Here is a 19,295-nt window from a genome sequence, read left to right as displayed (position 1 = left end):
CCCACTAGTCACTGTCTGCCATTCTGAAAAGGGCCTGTTTATCCCCACTCTGTGCTTCCTGTCTACCAACCAGTTCTCCATCCACGTCAATACATTACGCCCAATACCTTGAGATTTCATTTTGCTCACTAATCTCTTGTGTGGGACCTTGTCAAAAGCTTTTTGAAAGTCCAGGTGGACAATATCCACTGATTCACCCTTCTCCACTCAACTGGTCCCTTCAGCTCTGGCTGAACCAAAAGCAGACAATTAAATGGACCTGGCTTTGGACAAGAGTATACATGGATGATACTTGCACTGAAAGTGGTATCCTAGGTCAGGCATTTTCAAAGTGTGGGTCGCGACAACGGGTGGGTCACGGACGGGTGTCAGGAGGGTCGCAGAGCCATCCATCACGGCGTTCCCGATCGTGGGAATTAACGCGCAACAGCCAGCTTTTTAACAATGGCGGCTGCGAGCGGCTTTAAAAATGGCAGCCAGGACCAGCTAAAAAGATGCGGGGCGCATTGTGCATGCTTGCCTGCTGACTCATCAGTGTGCATGCGGCCCTAGAGTATTGGGACCTGAACCCAGGGTCAAAGCGCGGCGGCTGACTGCGTGGTGATCACTGATGATGAACAAGGCTATGACCTCGATCTGTTTTGCATCACTAAACATTACTCAAACGATCTGGAGACAGGATATATTCCTCACGGTTTATTCATGGACAGAATAGGGGCCTCACGGTAGCATGGTGGTTAGCATCAATGCTTCACAGCTCCAAGTTCCCAGGTTCGATTCCCGGCTGGGTCACTGTCTGTGTGGAGTCTGCACGTCCTCCCCGTGTGCGCGTGGGTTTCCTCCGGGTGCTCCGGTTTCCTCCCACAGTCCAAAGATGTGCGGGTTAGGTGGATTGGCCATGCTAAATTGCCCGTAGTGTAAGGTTAATGGGGGGATTGTTGGGTTACGGGTATACGGGTTACGTGGGTTTAAGTGGGGTGATCATTGTTCGGCACAACATCGAGGGCCGAAGGGCCTGTTCTGTGCTGTACTGTTCTATGTTCTAGAACTGAACGTTTGGCAAGGGATATAATGAAAGCCAAGAGAAATCATCACATTGTCGCCCTCTGTGTACTGAAGGGTGGCTATAAGTTTTTTGCTGACCTTTTAGACTACATTAAAGCAGAGAATCGAAACTGTACCAGTCAATCCCAATGACGGTGGACTTCATCCGCTTGAAGAGTTACTGTAATGATCAGTCAACAGGGGAGCGACTCAGAGTTTACGAACTGAGGTACGAAATCCACGCTTTAGTCCTCGAGAAATTGTCCTCTTTGGCTGATTTGTATCCTGATGAAACTTGGATGCTAACTATGTCTAAACTTGCAGACATCTTTTCAATTCTAAATGAACTGAACCTCAAATTGCAAGGGAAGGATGATGATTGCTTTCGGCACTGTAAAGAAATCGCAGCTTTCCAAAACTCACTGAAAGTTTGGCAATTGCAAGTGCAAAGCCAAAATTACTACATGTTCCTCACACTGTTACGACACATCGAGGAAAACAGCATTAGTAAAGAAACTGTAAATGGACTAGCAAGCCTGACTCCATATAAAGCTGACTGAACTTCTGCGCCTTAGCTTTGTCTTTAAAAGCATGGCACAAGTCAATGAAACTGGCAGCATTCTGGAGTAGCGTCTCCGAGGAGTAACTGGAGCTGAGTAAAACAAGCATTTTGTTGTTTTTGTCCTTCATGTGCGAAGTTGCATTTTCTGTCCTCACAAAGATGAAGACGGCACAAAGGAACCAGCTGAATTGTGCACCCAGTATGTCCATAGCCCGCTCCTCCTGTGAATCTGATTGGAGTGAGATCATGAGGACAAAGCAGGCTCACCTCTCGCATTAAAGCTAAGAGAAAATGGTGGGTCGCGAAGGTCGGCCTGCGTGGGTCGCGAAGGTCGGCCATCGTGGGTGGCGAAGGTCGGCCGGCGTGGGTCGCGAAGGTCGGCCGGCGTGGGTCGCGAAGGTCGGCCGGCGTGGGTCGCGAAGGTCGGCCGGCGTGGGTCGCGAAGGTCAGCCGGCGTGGGTCGTTAGGTCGGCCGGCATGGATAACGAACGTCAGCCGGCATGGGTCCCGAAGGTTGGGCGGTTGGTAAAAATGGGTCCCGGAAAATGTTTTAAAAACACCGCTCTAGATTGATTCCTGGAATCAAGGAGTTGATTTGCAGAACGGTTGAGCAGATTGGGACTATACTCATTGGACTTCAGAAGAATGAGAGGTGATCTTAAATGAAACAAAATCTATGGAGTTTGACAGGGTAGAAGTGAGGAGGATATTGGGGGAAATTTAAAAATGGGGACTCAGTTTCAAAATAAGGGGTCTCCCATATAAGATGGAAATGAGAGCAGCGGCATGGTGGCGCAGTGGTTAGCACTGCTGCCTAAGGCGCTGAGGACCCGGGTTCAATCCCGGCTCCAGGCTACTGTCTGTGTGGAGTTTGCACATTCTCCCCTTGTCTGCGTGGGTTTCACCCCCACAACCCAAAGGTGTGAAGGTTAGGTGGATTCGCCACACTAAATTGCCCGTTAATTGGAAAAAAATAATTGGGTAGCAAAAAAAGGAAATGAGGAGCAAATTCTTCTTTGAGGGTTGTTTGTCTTTGGAATTCTCCTACAGAAAGCGGAAGAGGCTGAGTCATTGCATATAATTTAAGGTAAATTAGACACTTTTAATTGACAAGGGAGTCACGGATTAAGGGAGTCACGGGTTATGGTTTGGAGGGGTGGGCAGGCAGGCGCAGTTAAGGCCATGAATGGTAGAAGCTCAGTGGGCCAATTGGCCGAATTCTGTTCTTGTTTCTTATGATTTTATGGCTATAATAAGGTGGAGCATAAGAGAGAGGTTGGTTATTCACTGGTTCTAAGAAAAAGAAATTAGAATATATTTTAAGTTGTAAAATTTCTAAATGTTGGTATTCATAAGTACCCGTAGAAGAAACAAAGATTTGCATGCAAATAATTAGGAAGGCAAATTGCATGTTGGCCTTTATTGCATGGGGACAAGAATAAAGAAAGGCAGCACAGTGGTTAGCACTGCTACTTCAGGCAGCACAGTGAGTAGCACAGCTGCCTCACAGCGCCGAGGCCCCAGGTTCGATCCCGGCTCTGGGTCACTGTCCGTGTGGAGTTTGCACATTCTCCCCGTGTTTGCGTGGGTTTCGCCCCCACAACCCAAAGATGTGCAGGCTAGTTGGATTGATCACGCTAAATTGCCCCTTAATTGTAAAAAATGAATTGGGTAACCAAAATTTTTTTCTAAAAGCACTGCTACATCACAACGCCAGACATATGTGGGCCATTATCTGTGTGGAGTTTGTACAGTCTTCCTGTATCTGCGTGGGTTTCCTCAGGGAGCTCCGGTTTCCTCCCACAGTGCTGTGAGGTGAATTGGACATTCTAAATTCTTCCTCTGTGTACCCGAACAGGCGCCATGGTGACTTGGGGCTTTTCACAGGAACTTCATTTGAAGTCTACTTGTGACAATAAGCGATTTTCATTTCATTTTCAGTTGACTGCCTGGAAACTTTCACATAAACTGCTATTTTAACGCCTTTGGAGTATAAGATTGGGTTGATACCAAATGTCTTTTAAAGCCACTCAGTTGTACAAAGAATCTCTTCAAAAGGAGAAAAAAAACCCTCATGGCAGATCGCCAACATCGACTCAGGACACCTAGGGATTGTCAGAATGTCGCCCTTGCCAACATAACCCACATGTAACGAAAATAACCAAAACCAAAGCTGAAACACAAACCTGGTGTTCAGTTATGAATTTACTGCATATTTTCTATCGTTGAAAAACTGAAATTGCTTTGAACATACAAATCAACAATGCCAAGTTTATACAAACTTGCTTTGGTTAACAAAATACAGATTTAAAATGTAATAGAAAAGTATACATGTTTTTAAAAAATGTTTCAAATGTACCTTGTTCCTTTCCGAAAATGGCAGCTGTACTTTGGATAATCATAAAGTTCTGTCATTCTTTCTTTGAACTTTTCCCTTATTGAACACTTTTCCAAAAATGGTAATGTCAATTTATTCTGAGCTTCCACGTAAGCCTATAGTAGATTCAGAACAGAGAATTATAAATTTAGCAAATTCATGCAAGATGCATTGAGGATGTCATTTTAGCTTAATTCTCCATAAACAAAAATCCTTCTCCCTTCATAATCCAAACACCCTTCTCCGCTTATCTTACCTTTTAAAATGACAGCAGCAAACTTTTGAGCGTGCTGAATTAAATAGTTTAACTAATGCATCTATAACATTTTACACGCGCAGTTAGAATTACAAAAAAAACTGTGGTCAATTTGATACCCAAAAGTATAATCTAACATTACATAATATGATAATATTACAGGTTCATTGGTCCAGGGTTAAATTTTCAAAATCAAGCCAAGGAAAAATTCCATGCCGAAAGTGATATGTTTCACATGTTCAACCAAACATTTGGTAAGTGCACACAATCTACAGCAAATAGCTGTTTTGAATAATGGAACAAAGGCATCCCAGGCTATATTTTAAACTAAATACATCACAGTATCACACAACTTTAAAAATGCAAAGCATTTGCATTGTGTTCACTTGCAGGACATTGAATTAGGTGAACTTTTTTATTTCAGGAGTAAAACTCCACCATTTTTATGTCGGCGTGCGGACATAGTCTCATTTTGGAAAAATCCAGCCCCAGGTCTGAGGCATTCAAGACAGACAACCCTGACCTATACAAGAAATCCAGGTATGACCTCCGCAAAGCCATCAGGAATGCCAAGAGACAATGCCAGACAAAGCTAGAGTCACAGACTAACGGCACGGTCACTCGTCAGTTGTGGCAAGGCTTAAACAACACAACAGGCTACAAAGCAGAATAGAATGTCCGGCAGCAGCGCACCCCTCCCTGATGAACTCCATGCATTTTATGCTCGGTTCGAGCAGGAAATCATCAAACCCTTGTCATCTGTCCCAGCAGCCTCGGATGCATCCATACCCACTATCATAGCCTCTGAAGTCAGATCGGCCTTCTTGAAAGTAAACCCTCGGAAAGCAAGGGGTCCTGACTTTGTCCCTGGTCGTGCACTCAGATCCTGCGCGGACCATCTGTCGGGTGTGTTTGTGAACATCTTCAACCTCTCCCTACTCCGTTCCGATGTTACCACCTGATTCAACAAGACCATTGTAACGGTGCCAAAGAAGAACCAGGTAACGTGCCTCAACAAGTCTGGTGGCCTCGACATCTATCATTATGAAGTGCTTTGGTCATGAGACACATCAACTCCATTCTCCCAGAATGCCTTGATCCACTGCAATTCGCATACCGCCGCAACCGGTTCATAGCAGGCACCATCTCCCTGGGCCTACACTCATTCCTCAACTCATCTCAACAACAAGGACTCCTACGTCAGACACCTATTCATTGAATACAACTCCGCCTTCAATACCATAATCCCAGTCAAGCTCGTATCAAAACTCCAAAATCTAGGGCTTGGCTCCTACCACTGCAACTGGACCCTCATTTCCTGACCCATAGACCACAATCAGCAAGAATAAACAACACCTCCTCCACGATAGTCCTCAATACTGGGGCACATCAAGGCTGATACTTAACGCCTCGACATACTCAACTCGAGGGCCGCGGCACCACGGTGGCGCAGTGGTTAGCACTGCTGCTTCAGGACACTGAGGACGCCGGTTCGATCCCAGTGCCGGGTCACTATCTGTGTTGAGTTTGCACATTCTCCCCATGTCTGTGCGAGTTTCACCCCCACAAACCAAAGATGTGCAGTATAGATTGATTGGCTGCACTAAATTGCCCCTTAATTGGGAAAAAATAAATTGGATACTCTAAGTTTATTTTAAAAAGATGAGTCAGAGGTCTACTTCACAGAAAAGGCCCTTCGGCCCATTGCCTCTGCGCCGGTCAAAAGCAACCCAAGTATTTTAATCCCATTTTCAAGCACTTGGTCCACAGCCTTGTATGGCTTGGCATCGCAAGTACATATCTAAAAGTTTGGACTAGTATCACAGAATACCTACATGCAGACGGTGGTCATTCGGCCATCAAAACCCTTCGAAAGAGCACTCCATCGATGTCCACTCCCCCATCCACCCTGCCCTATCACCGCAAGCCCATAACCTAACCTGCACATTCATGGATACCTAGGGCAATTTACCATGGTCAATCCACCTAATCTGCACATCTTTGGACATGGGAAAAAACCGGAGCACTCGGAGGAAACCCATGCAGACACGGGGAGAACTTGCAGACTCCATGCAGTGACCCAAGCTGGAATTGAACCTGGGTCCCTGGCGCTGTGAAGCAGCAGTGCTAAATGTTATGCAGACTCTGCCTTCACCACCCTTTCAAGCAGTGAGTTCCAGACTCCCACAATCATCTGGATGAAAAGGTTTCCCCTCACATCCCTTCTAAATCTCCTGTCCCTTACCTTAAGTCTCTGCCCCTGGTCATTTATCCCTCCACCAAGGGGAACAGTTACTTCCATATTACTCCATCAATGCCCCTCAGAATTTACTACATCTCAATCATGTCCCCTCTCAGTTTCCTCTGCTCCAAGGAAAACAATCCTGTCTATCCAATCTCTCTTCATAGCTAAAACTCTTCAGCCCAGGCAAGATCCTGGTAAATCTCCTCTGGACCCTATCCAGTACTATCACATCCCTCCTATAATGTCAATTCCAGAACTGCACACAATACTCTAGCTGTGACCTAATAAACATTTTATACAGTTCCTGCATGACCTCCCTGCTTTTAAATTTATGGACTCACCTAATAATGACAAGTATACCATATGTCTTCTTAACCACTATATTCACCTGTCCTGCTATCTTAAGGGACCAGTGATCACCTGCACTGCTACCTTAAGGGACTTGTGTAGATGCACACCAAGATCCCTCTGATCCTCGGTGCTTCCCAGGGTCCTGCCGTTAATCATGTATTCCCTTGTGTGATTTGTCTTGCCCAAGTGCATCACCTCACACTTATTCGGATTGAATTCCATTTGCCATTGATCAGCCTATCTGACCAGCCCATCTACATCCTCCTGTAATCAAAGGCTATTCATTCACACTGGTGTTTCATATTTTATCATCAATGTATAAGCTGACCCTGTATTTGGAGCTACCTTTGGAGGCTTTTTTTTTAATAAAAATTTTAGAGTACCCAATTCATTTTTTTGTCAATTAAGGGGCAATTTAGTCTGGCCAATCCACCTAGCTTGCACATCTTTGGGTTGTGGGGGTGAAACCCACGCAAACATGGAGAGAACGTGCAAAATCCACACGGACAGTGACCCAGAGCCAGGATCGAACCTGGGACCTCTGCACCTTGAGGCTGCAGTGCTAACCAACTGCGCCACCGTGCTGCCGTCCTTTGGAGGGTTTAACGGTCGACGTATACACTGGCATCTACGATACATGGAATAAACAAGCTAAAAATATTGATTAACTCTGACCAGAGTTTGGAGAATACTAAAAGTTTTAGTGCCCACTCAGAAAGGATACTGCAAACTCTAGATCCCAATAGGCAGATGGAGTACAGTTGTGCACCGGAGAAGAATGGCTCAACCATACCACCACACACCTCTCCCAATTACCCCTGCAATCACTTTGATTCTGACCTTAGCTCCAGGTAGGTACAAATGAAAACCAGATCTGTTAAATGTCATGATGCAACACTTGCATCTGTGCACTTTAACGCATTGATTTGAAATTCTTCTCTCCACAATTTTAGAAGAGACATGAAAACATAAGTATGAATACAGTGTGAATGGTATAATTTAAAGCCTAGAAGAAACAAAGACTTCTCTCCAGCCTGCTGCCACATGATCTCAAGCACCTCATAAATAAGGCAGCTGTTAGCAGGTTACAGTTGGTGCATACCCAAGAGCAAAACGGAAATAATATAATAGGTTGTCTTCTTAGTCAGTTCCTTTGCCTAAGAATGACTTGATTCCATCCCGGCTCGATGGGTCCCAAGATGATTGATAAGCTGAGAGTGCAATATGCAGATTCTTTCAGATGTGGAACAGTTTGTGCTTGAAGGGCTGAGTCGATTGGTTGGTTTACTGTAGTTTTACAGCACAGAAAAAAAGCCTTCAGCACATCATGCACTCTCAGATACTTCGCCTCTGCACGTTCCTCCTAAAGTCTCTCTATGTGTTCGGCACCTTCCCCAATGAGCCGTCTCCATTTTGGTCACAAGATAGGGTCTGCCATTGTCAACAGTTTATCTGACCTCTTCAAGGGTGCTCTGAGGACATCCCTAAAGTATTTCTTCTGTCTCCTATCACAACCAAGTTCCATAGAGACCAGTTGCTTCAGGAGTCTGGTTTGAGGCATACAACCAAAATGTTCTGTCCAGTGGAGCTGGTTTTGAGTGATTAGCACCTCAATGCTGGGCAAATTGGGCGAGGATGCTGCCGTTCTTGCCACCACATTTGGAGGATCCTGCTGGTAGTACTTCTCCAGTGTTTTGAGGTGTCTGTAGGTTGTCCAAGTCCTTAAAGCATACAGCAGTATGAGATCACTGCTGTCCAGAAAGCTATGACCTTAGAAGCAGGTTTGAGAATCCAGAATGACATAGCAAAGCAGACCATTCAGTCTATTAGGCCCGTGCTAGCTCTTTGAAAGAGCTGGACAATTAGAACTCTCTTCTCTGCTCGTTCCCTGTAAATATTTTCCCACTAAGTGTGATTCAATTCCCTTTTGAAAGTTATTCTTGAATCTTCTTTCCCTACCCTTTCAGACATTGGATGTGATTCAGTGGTCTTGTTTCGCTCGAGCGAGAGTGCGCAAGGCAGGTGAACAGTGGGGGGCTCCAAAATCGAGAACCGCGCCAAGCGCCAAACCACTTGCGATGCAACAGGCCCGCTCCCATAGGAGAAATCGGGATCCTGCCGTAGCATGGCGAGAAACCAATAATCGCCACTTAAGCCCTATTTCCTTTTTTTTAATGTAAATTTAAAAGTACTCAATTATTTTTTCCCAATTAAGAGGCAATTTGGCATGGCCAACCCACTTACCCAGCACACCTTTGGGTTGTGGGGGTGAGAACCACGCAGACATGGGGAGAATGTGCAAACTCCACAAGGACAGAGAACTGGAGAGGGGTAGACCGCCATGGAGAGGTTGGGGGTATCAGGGCCGGGGCAAGAGAAAACCGTGCATGGTTCCTCCGTGCCCTCCCCTGGAATCAGGGTGCAAGCCTAGTCCCTGCCTGTCTGCCCCCACGACCACCCAGAACCACTGACTGCGGAGGCTTCTGGCAATGTGGCTGACGGCTATTGCTAATAGGGAATTGGCAATCATAGTTAAGTGAGCACTTCACACATCCCAAGTGGACCCCCATAGGTGGACGTACCATGTAGCATGTAGTCTCATCACATCTTGATACATGGACACTGTGCTTGAACACTGTGGGAGGTGGTATCAAAGTGAAACTCCCCCACCCCGCCACGGCTCGATGTGTGTTGGCTGGGCATGTCGGGGTGGGGGGAAGACCCTATGTCTGGGGAGGATGGGCATGGGATTGGTGGTCAGCCTGCATTGCGAAGCAAAGAAGCAGGCATCGTACCAGTTGTGGTGAGGGTAATTTAAAGCGTCTCGTACAAATGCCCCACTCTGCTGATGGTACCGCCCCATTATCCCCACCCTCCCTTCCCACCCCATCAATGCCCTCTCCCCACCACCTCCCCACCCACGCACACTCCCCTCCTCACACCCTACCTATCCCCACCCCTCCAGTGCCCTCTCAGTGAACCTCAACGCACTTGGCCTTCCTTGCTCTACCGTTATGTCCAGGATCCACATCAGAGGTGGAGGCAGCCAGCTGCTTACCTCATCTCGTGTCCTTCAATGCCCCTGGCCGGTGTCCTCTGGGGCCAGAGGGCCGTGGTACACTTGACAACGGCAGAAGCACAACCATGCCACCCTGTTCCGGATGCAGTCTGCAAGACACAGCTTCGCCAGAGGGTTGGAACTCCGGGAAGCTGGTGGCTAATGTCGCCACTGCACAGGATGGGTCCTGGTGCTCCCTCCTCCCAGTCTGGAATAAGCTCCAGATGCCCCTGCGTCATCTGGCCCTGCCAGCCCTGGCAGCTCCCCAATGTCTGCACCATGGTGTCATGCCCTCGGCGATGCTCCTCAGTGACTGGGACATGCTGCGCAGCGCCTCACCAATGCCCACCTGCGGCTGGGGCAAGCCTCGTTGCACCTCGACCATTCCCATCGGAGACCGCGGTATGTCCACAACACCTCATCAAGGCCGGCCAGGGTCACCTACCCCTGCGGGCTGGACAGACTACTCAGGCCCTCAGCCATGGCCGTCACTGACTGAGCCACGCCTTCACTAATGCTGCTGTTGTTGTGCCCCAGGCTCTCCACTGCGGTCACCACCTTAGCAGTGCTGGCCTTGGGCTATGCATTGCCAGCAACATCTTCTAAAGTCTGTGTGAGCTCCAATAATTCTGCTTCAGAGGCTCAGTTACTGCCTCCACCTGATGTGATTCAGCAACTGTGTGGTGCTTACCAGAATTTGCCTCAGAAGCCTGACCAGTAACATTGCCCACTGACGTTTGTCAGTGGTGCAGCTGTGATGCATCAACGGTTGCACCCTCTGAGCTACCCTCCAAGCCAGGGAGAGGGCGGGAGGAGGCTGCTGCTCTCTGTCCTCTGCCACCCACATAACCTCCAAAGCCCATTCCTCGCAGGTAGTGAAGATTGTTATGACCAGAACCCCATCGGCAATCTGGCTCTCTCCTGGTGATTGTGGGACAGCTTCTCCTGCGGAGTCACAGAGAGGACATCGTTCGCCACGTGTGTGGTTCAGCACAGGCGGGGGTGAAGGAAGTGGGGGGGGGGGGGGCAAAGACAGGGGGGGAGCAAAGACGGGGGGGGGCAAAGGGAGGGTTGGGTGCGGCTGATCACGTGGGGGTGGTTAGGTTGGGGGTTTGCCAACTCACTTGTGCGGCCCGGTGCAGGTCATTGACTTTCTTGCGCCACTGGAGGCGCCTCCTGGTCACTGCCTGAGCTGACGGCGCTGCTACTTCATCCCAGGTAGCATCCATCCGGGCCCTCGGGGGAATAGGACATCCCTCCTTGCCTCAACTGCATCTTGCAGCCTGCCCCGGTCTGCATCTCCAAATATTGGGGCTAGTCGTCTCAGCGCCATGGATACGAGTTGAGTCGGGTTGGCTGTGCAAGAGCTGTTTAAAGTGCCGCTCTACCTTGTTAGAGGGGGATGGCAAGCACGGTCCAGTGACGCAATAAAGTCAATGACCTACACCGGGCCGCACAGGTGAGTTGGCAACCCCCCAACCTAACCATCCCCCCGTGATCAGCCACAACAAACCCTTCACCTGCCCCCCCCCCCCCCAAAAAAAACCTTCAGGTGGCGAGTCTTCCTTTGCAGCATGTGGCCTCATTAAGTGGACCAATTAACGTTGTATTGCGTTGTCAGTATCGCCGGGCAGCTTGCGGCAGTTCCCGCTCGCTTTCACACTTCAAAATTTTTCTGGAGAATCGCCCAGTGTATTCTAGATCACAATATTCTCCTGATGAAGGAGCAGTGCTTCGAAAGCTAGTGTTTGAAACAAACATGTTGGACTTTAATCTGGTGTTCTTACTGAGATCACAATAGTTCACTCCAGAATTCTACCCCGCCCCCCCCCCCCTCCTCATACTGTCTCGTGCTTTTCCTAATCATCTGTGCTCTCTCTGGTTCGTGATCCTTCTGCCACTGAAATATTTTCCTGATTTACCCTATAAATTACATTCTTTTATTGTCAACTGGATAAAGGCAATGCTCAAATGTATCGTTAAGTTTTACAGAACAGGTTCCTAACTTCCAGACCATGCTGAGTGAACTCTTCAAATGGTACAGCAATTATGGACTGCAAGCCAGCAAAACTAAAGAGCTGGTCACTGACTTCAGGAAGCAAAGTACTGTACACACCTGTTTGCATCAACGGAGCCAAGGTGGTGATGGTTGACAGCTTCAAATTCCTAGGGGTGCACATCACTAAAATCTGTCCTGGTCCACCCACGTCGACGCTACGACCAAGAAAGCACAACAGCGCCTATACTTCTTCAGGACATTCGGCATGTCCACACTGACTCTTACCAACTTTTACAGATTCACCATTGAAAGCATCCTATCTGCCTGCATCACAACCTGGTATGGCAACTCCTCGGCCCTTGACCGCAAGAAATTTCAGAGAGGCGTGAACACAGCCTAGTCCATCACACAAACCTGCCTCCCATCCATCGACTCCATCCACCTCCCGCTGCCCGGGGAAAGCGGGCAGCATAATCAAAGACCCCTCCTACCCAGCTTACCCACTCTTCCAACTTCTTCCATCGAGCAGGAGATACAAAAGTCTGAGAACACACACAAACGGATTCAAAACAGCTTCTTCCCCGTTGTTACCAGACTAAACAACCCTCTTAATGAAATGAAATGAAAAATGAAAAATGAAAATCGCTTATTGTCACGAGTAGGCTTCAATGAAGTTACTGTGAAAAGCCCCTAGTCGCCACATTCCGGCGCCTGTCCGGGGAGGCTGGTACGGGAATCGAACCGTGCTGCTGGCCTGCTTGGTCTGCTTTAAAAGCCAACGATTTAGCTCAGTGAGCTAAACCAGCCCCTTATGGACTGACCTCGTTAATACTACACCGATGCCGGTGTCTATGTATTTACATTGTGGACCTTGTGTTGCCCTATTATGTATTTTCTTTTCAAGTACTAAAGGATCGGTTTGAGCTGCTCGCAGAAAAATATTTTTCACTGTACCTCGGTACATGTGACAATAAACAAATCCAATCCAATCTAAATGATTTACAGCATCAGTGAGCAAAGAAAATCTGGAGGTGAATCAAAACAAGCCAGGATACCCGTTTAGATTAAGTGAATGTTGAAAAGTGTAAATAAGTGCTGAGGATTGGGCTAACTGTGCTCTTCGCCCGAATGAATAACATTTAAGTCGTCTCTCACAATAGGAATACCCACTTGGATTAGATATGCAGATATATGTTGGTGCTAATAAAACTTTATCCCACCAAGAATCAGCCCCTCCAGGAGAAAGTCAGTGAAAGACATTGATACTAATCAGGAAGAAAACATTGGTTAGGAACTACATTTCCATTTTCCTCGAGCAGTATTTTCTGCCCAATTTAAAATTTAGTCAGCAAAGTTACACAAAATATAATATTTAAATCATGGAAAATATAACTCCACAAGTTTTCAGAATCTTATTTTCCAAAATGATAAACAACATATCCTTGTGGACATTATTATAAGTGACAGAAACTTTTATTTACCTTAGTGTCTTCACTGTCAGGGTTTTCCAACCATATATAGGGGTCATAAATTTTCTCGCCATGGTAGACATCAATCTGATAATAGAAATAACAATCATGAACAAAAACTATTTTATAGCATTTTAATATTGATTACATTTTTTATATTTTTGTGTTGAAACCTTCTGAAAACACAAACAATTTTTAATCTTGCAATTGGACCTGGTGCCTCTGCTGAGTTTGCAGGTGACAACAGCCATACACCCAAATATTGTGTAACTTCGATATAGGAATATCTTCACAATAAACTGTATAAAATGAGAGCATAACAGATATAGTGCAGGCTGCAATTCTCATCAACATTCATTCAAGGTATTAATATAGAAGAACCCCATGTTCTACAGGAATTTCTGTGTAATGAAAAATCCAATGTGAAGTTTGCATCATAGATGCCATCTTTGTCTTTCCTTTATTTTCCTCTGCCATCACCTTCAACAAATATTAACTAGGTTAGTCCTCTCAGCAGTTGTGATCTCTGTAACTCTGGAGCAGTGGGCTGAAAAGGGCCTAAGAGTCTCGTATATTCAGAATAAATTAGTGCTGTAAAACAAACAGCCATGAACCATTTGATGTTCAATATCTTGCAAAATAATATAATCTTTCCATGTATTAATATGTATTTAATTATCAACATTCACCAAGTACACAAGAATAAAGTTTGATAACAAAACAGCAGTGCATCAGTAAAAAAAAAGATCAACTCTCCTCTAAGTCACATATCATACTGGCTGGGACCATATTGCCATTCCTTTGCTATCGCTGGGTCAAAATCCTGGAACTCCCTCCTGTGGGAACACTTACACCACATGCAGTGATTCATTGTGGCTCACTAACACCTATTCAGTGATGCCCACATTCCATGAAACATTTTTTTAAAAAGGTAAGCAATGGTCAATAATACAGCTCTCTTTATAACACACAAAGATAATCTTTATTATTGTCACAAGTAGGCTTACAACACTGCAACGAAGTTACTGTGAAAATCCCCTAGTCGCCACACTCTGGCGCTGGGTACACGGAGGGAGAATTTAGTATGTCCAATTCACCTAACAAGCACGTCTTTCGGGATTTGTGGGAGGAAACCGGCGCACCCAGAGGAAACCCACGCCGACACAGGGAGAACATGCAGACTCCACAGTGACCCAAGCGGGAATCGAATCCGGGTCCTAATCACTATGCTACCGTGCCACCCTGCGCACCAGCTAGGTTTCTGTTCTAGGCTGCAGCCTGCAGTAAATTGGATACTCGAATACATAATTTCTGCAGGAGGTATATTTGTGCTGCACTGAAGCCTCTTGATTGTTAGGAATCATTTAATAGTACAACAGAGCCATTTGGCTCATCAAATATTTGTTGGCATTTCTAAGAGAAATCCAGTTAATTCTACTCTCCAACTCATTCCCCAAATCCGTAAAATGTCTCTTTCTGTATTTATCCAAATCCCTTTCAAAGGCTACTATGCAATCTGTTTCCACCACCTTCTCAGGCAGTGCATTCCTCCTGTCATCCATTTCTTTTGCCCATCTGTGCTTTCTTCACCTCTGGAAACATCTATCTAACCCTTCATTATAAGCTCCGCTGTCAAATCACCTCTTAACATTCTCTGCTCGAAGGACAGCAACCCCAGCTTCTCTTGTCTATCTAACAATAGTAACTAATTCCTCAACCCTGGAACCATCAAGTAAATCTCTTCTACATCTTCTCCTAAGCGTTCAAGACCTTCTTAAAGCTTGGTGCCCAAAAAACAGACTTTGACTGGGGTCAAACTAGTATTTTATGGAGGTTTGACTTTTGAACACTCTCCTTCAGTTTAAAAAGTTTTATCATCTGCATTGTTAACCTGTCTTGCTACTTTCAAAGACTTGTGCTCAAACACCCAAGTCACGCTTTTGCACCCCTTACAATTGTACCATTAGCATATATTTATTATCGCACCTCATTGTTCATACCAGTCAACCACCCAAACGTTTGTGTTGAATTTCAGAGTATAAGGCTAAAACACCAAATATTTCTTCTCTGCACACATGCTTAATTTTTGTTTTTTTTTGTTTCAAATGTCCATTTGTAATACATGGAACACGAGTAGGCCTTTCAGCCTGTTCCTCCAATCAATCAGATCATGTCTGATTAGAACATTATTGGCATTTACCCACCTTTCATCTCTATTGCTTGTAGTTTCAAGAAGGAATTAGATATAGCCCTTGAGGCTAAAGGGATTAAGGGATATTGAGGAGAGTCAGGAATCAGGGTACTGAACTTGATGATCAGCCATGATCATAATGAATGGTGGAGCAGGCTCGGAAGGCCAAATGGCCTCCTCCTACTTCTATTTTTTATGTTTCCATAATACAATTTCCAAACAAAAATCTATCAATATCAGTCTTTAAATTTTCATTTGCTGCAGCAGCCATAGCCATTTGGGAAAGAATTCCATATTTCCACTACCATATGTGTGAAAACATGTTTCCTGTTCTCTCTCCTGAGTGGCTTCGCTTTAATCTTAAAATTATGTCCCCCCCCCTTTTCCTGATGCGACCACCAGAGGAAATAATTTTCTATCCTAGCATCTTTCTGAATGAATAGATTTTTATTTATCCTATCAAAACTTTTTTGTCACTTTAAAGACCAAAATTAGATCATCATTCAACCCGCTAAATAAGTTTGTATAACCGGTTCTCATAATCCAGCACCTTAAATCCCTTCAATCTTTCTGGTAACTTTGCACCATAACTCTTTCCTGGTGCAGTGCCAAGACTGAATGCAGTACTCTGGAAGAGATACTGCCTAAATATCACTGGCATTGAACCCAACCCCCGCATTGAATTCCAAAACTCAATATAAAGGCCAAGGTAGATGCAAGAAAGGTGTTCCCGATGGTGGAGGTGTCCAGAACCAGGGGTCACAATGTGAAGATACGGGGTAGACCATTTAGGACTGAGATGAGGAGAAATTTCTTTACCAAAATCTGGAATGGCTTTAAAGGCAGGTTCATTCTATCTTTCCAACATGACAGTATAAATACTTCTCTAACACAGGACAGGAAATAAAAATGTTGCAATTCCTTTCCTCCGGTTCCTATTTACTTTAACCACTTTCTTGTTCAAGAAAATAGTGTGGCTTTTGTGAAATATCTTGCAGTGACTGCATTAAAAAACCTTATGTGAAATAAAAATCAGAGAGTGTTGGATAAACTCAGCAGGTCTGGCAGCATCTGTGTAATGGGAAACATAGTGGGCGCGATTCTCCCAAAACGGGAGAAATTGTAAGGCTGGCGTCAAACCCGGGTGGGTTTGACGCCAGCCCCCCCCCTCCTGACCGGGACCCGATTCTGGTCCCCGGTCGGGGCTAGCAGCCCGACGCCGTAAGCTCCGGCATCACGGGCTTAACGAATTTCGTTAAGCCTGCTTGCCGGAGTTAGTGCCGGCTGACGAGTCGTATGACGTCAGCCGCGCATGCGCGGATTGAAGACTCCAACCCGCACATGCGCGGATGACGTCATCGCGCATTTGCGCAAAACCCACGCATGCGCGGGGCGGGTTGCCCCTCAGCCGCCCCGCGAATGGATACTGCGGGGCGGCGGCAGGACAAATAGTGCGCGGGCATCGGGCCCGCTGCCCGCGATCGGTGGGCACCGATCGCAGGCCCATGGCACCCTTGGCACAGCCATGGTACTGCCGTGCCAATCGGTGCCATGGTTATAAAATGCGAGTGTTTACGGCCGTTTTTACGAACGGCCAGACCAGGTGTGTTTGCCGTTCGTAAAAACAGCCGTAAAGGGCTGGGAACTCGGCCCATCTATCAGCTGAGAATCGCTGCCGGCCGTAAAAAAACGGCGGCAGCGATTCGTGTCGGGAGTTGGGCGTGGGGGGGGGGGGGGGGGGAGAATAGCGGGAGGGCGTCGGAACAGCGTGGCCGTAAAATTTTACGAGCCACGCTATTCTCCGCACCGTCGGGAGTGCGGAGAATCTCGCCCAGTGTTTCAAATCCATAGACCCTTCCACAGAACTAAAAAGAGATTGAAATGTGATGATTAAATATGCCAGGAGAGGGCGTTGGGGCAGAATGTAAAATCAGCATTAGGTCCGAGTTTAGAAACTATGTCATGGACATGAGACAAAGGGGCTGTTAATGGTGCAACTCGGGACTGAAGAATGTTAATGGTGGGAAAGGTAGGATAGCAGAATGTGTTAATCGGAGAACGGAGACATTGCTCAGTGGGAGAAAAATTGAAGAATAAGAGACATCTTTGTCAATCTCTCCTCGACTCCACCTCTAGCTGGTTTCCATTCTGCCCCATTCATTCCCCTTTCTCCAAGTACATAATTCATCACAGTTCTATCCCTTTTTCAGTTCTGTTGGAAGGGTCATACAGACTCCAACCTCTCTCCTCCCACCCAGGCACTGACCACCCCTCTCCTCCCACCCGGGCACTGACCACCCCTCTCTCCTCCCACCCGGGCACTGACCACCCCTCTCCTCCCACGCGGGCACTGACCACCCCTCTCTCCTCCCACCCGGGCACTGACCACCCCTCTCCCCTCCCACCCGGGCACTGACCACCCCTCTCCCCTCCCACCCGGGCACTGACCACCCCTCTCCCCTCCCACCCGGGCACTGACCACCCCTCTCCCCTCCCACCCGGGCACTGACCACCCCTCTCCCCTCCCACCCGGGCACTGACCACCCCTCTCCCCTCCCACCCGGGCACTGACCACCCCTCCCGGGCACTGACCACCCCTCTCCCCTCCCACCCGGGCACTGACCACCCCTCCCCTCCCGGTAAACAGATCACGCCTGTAGTCCCAGGTTGGGGGGGGGGGGTTGATGCCGCTGCCCCGCGGTCACCACCGGCTGTGCAGTTAGACAAAGCCCCGGACCCGGGCACCTCGCTCCCTCACCGTCTCCAGCCGCTGGGCCTCGGGGTATTTGTGAGCCATTGTCCAGAGCCGCGTGCACCAACCGCCGCGCCGACACGTCAGTGAGCCCCTCTTCCTCCCGAGCCGCGCGCTGCCGGAAATGTGCGCCCCCAGCGGCAGAGAAAGGCGATGCACCAGGGGAGGACACCTCGCCCCCTCCACAGACAGATTCAACCGGTGTTAGCCTGTCATCATCCCCTCCCGTTTGTTTAACCTCATCAATGCAAAGTTTCCACATGCAAAGTTACCATCTCTCGGAATATGCTTTACAACTTTGACAGCCGAATTGTCACAGGTGCCAATCTCTGAAAGAGCTTGCAGCTAGTCATTCACTTTCTGCCTGTCTCAAACTGCCTCAACAGCCTGGTGGAGACCGCGGAGCACGTTTATGTTGTCTGTCCTAGGCTGGACTCCCTCTTTGATTTCTTGACGACGTTGTTGTTGAGGTTTTGTTTGCACTTCAGCCCCACGCTCCTGATCTACGGACACCCGGGGCGAAATTCTCCGACCCCCAGCAGGGTCGGAGAATCGCCTGGGGCCGCCGAAAATCCCGCCCCCGCCGTGGCAGAGAATCTCGCCATCGGATCGGCGAGGCCCCTGCAGTGATTCTCTGGCCCGGATGGGCCAAAGTCCCGCCGCTGGGAGGCCTTTTCCGCTGCCGAGGTTTAAACCACCTCTGGTGGCGGTGGGATCGGCGGCGCGAGCGGGCCCCAGGGTCCTGGGGGATCGATTGAACCCGGGGGGTGCCCCCACGGTGGCCTGGCCCGCGATCGGGGCCCCTCGCTTAGACTCCAGGCTAGTGTCCTGGGTGTACTATTTTCCTCCGCGTCAGCCATGGCCTCCGCCATGGGGGAAGCTGAAGAGAACCCCACATCGCGCATGCGCTGGCAGTGACGTCAGCGGACAGCTGCCGCTGACGTCACTGTCGGCGCATGCGCCGACCGGCGAAAGCCTTTCGGCCAGCCCA

At 47.8% G+C, this 19,295-nt stretch overlaps 1 protein-coding gene across 1 annotated transcript in view; it reads right to left on the bottom strand.

Moving 5' to 3' along the window:
- The window catches only part of LOC119967133 (prolyl endopeptidase-like), a 160,278-nt gene extending 141,842 nt beyond the window's left edge, over positions 1 to 18,436 (bottom strand). Inside the window, exons 1-3 of the mRNA XM_038799252.1 lie at positions 18,311 to 18,436; positions 13,374 to 13,448; positions 3,966 to 4,099 (exon numbers count right to left, since the gene is read on the bottom strand). Of these exons, the coding sequence (XP_038655180.1) occupies positions 3,966 to 4,099; positions 13,374 to 13,448; positions 18,311 to 18,349 (248 nt within the window). The 5' untranslated portion in view covers positions 18,350 to 18,436. The remainder of the gene's footprint in view (positions 1 to 3,965; positions 4,100 to 13,373; positions 13,449 to 18,310) is intronic.
- Between the last annotated feature and the right edge of the window lie 859 nt (positions 18,437 to 19,295).

This window comes from Scyliorhinus canicula, chromosome 6 (genome assembly GCF_902713615.1).
Source record: "Scyliorhinus canicula chromosome 6, sScyCan1.1, whole genome shotgun sequence".
Lineage (NCBI taxonomy): Eukaryota > Metazoa > Chordata > Chondrichthyes > Carcharhiniformes > Scyliorhinidae > Scyliorhinus > Scyliorhinus canicula.
The sequence above is the reverse complement of the archived record's forward strand: the minus strand, read 5'-3'. Positions and strand labels throughout refer to the sequence as shown.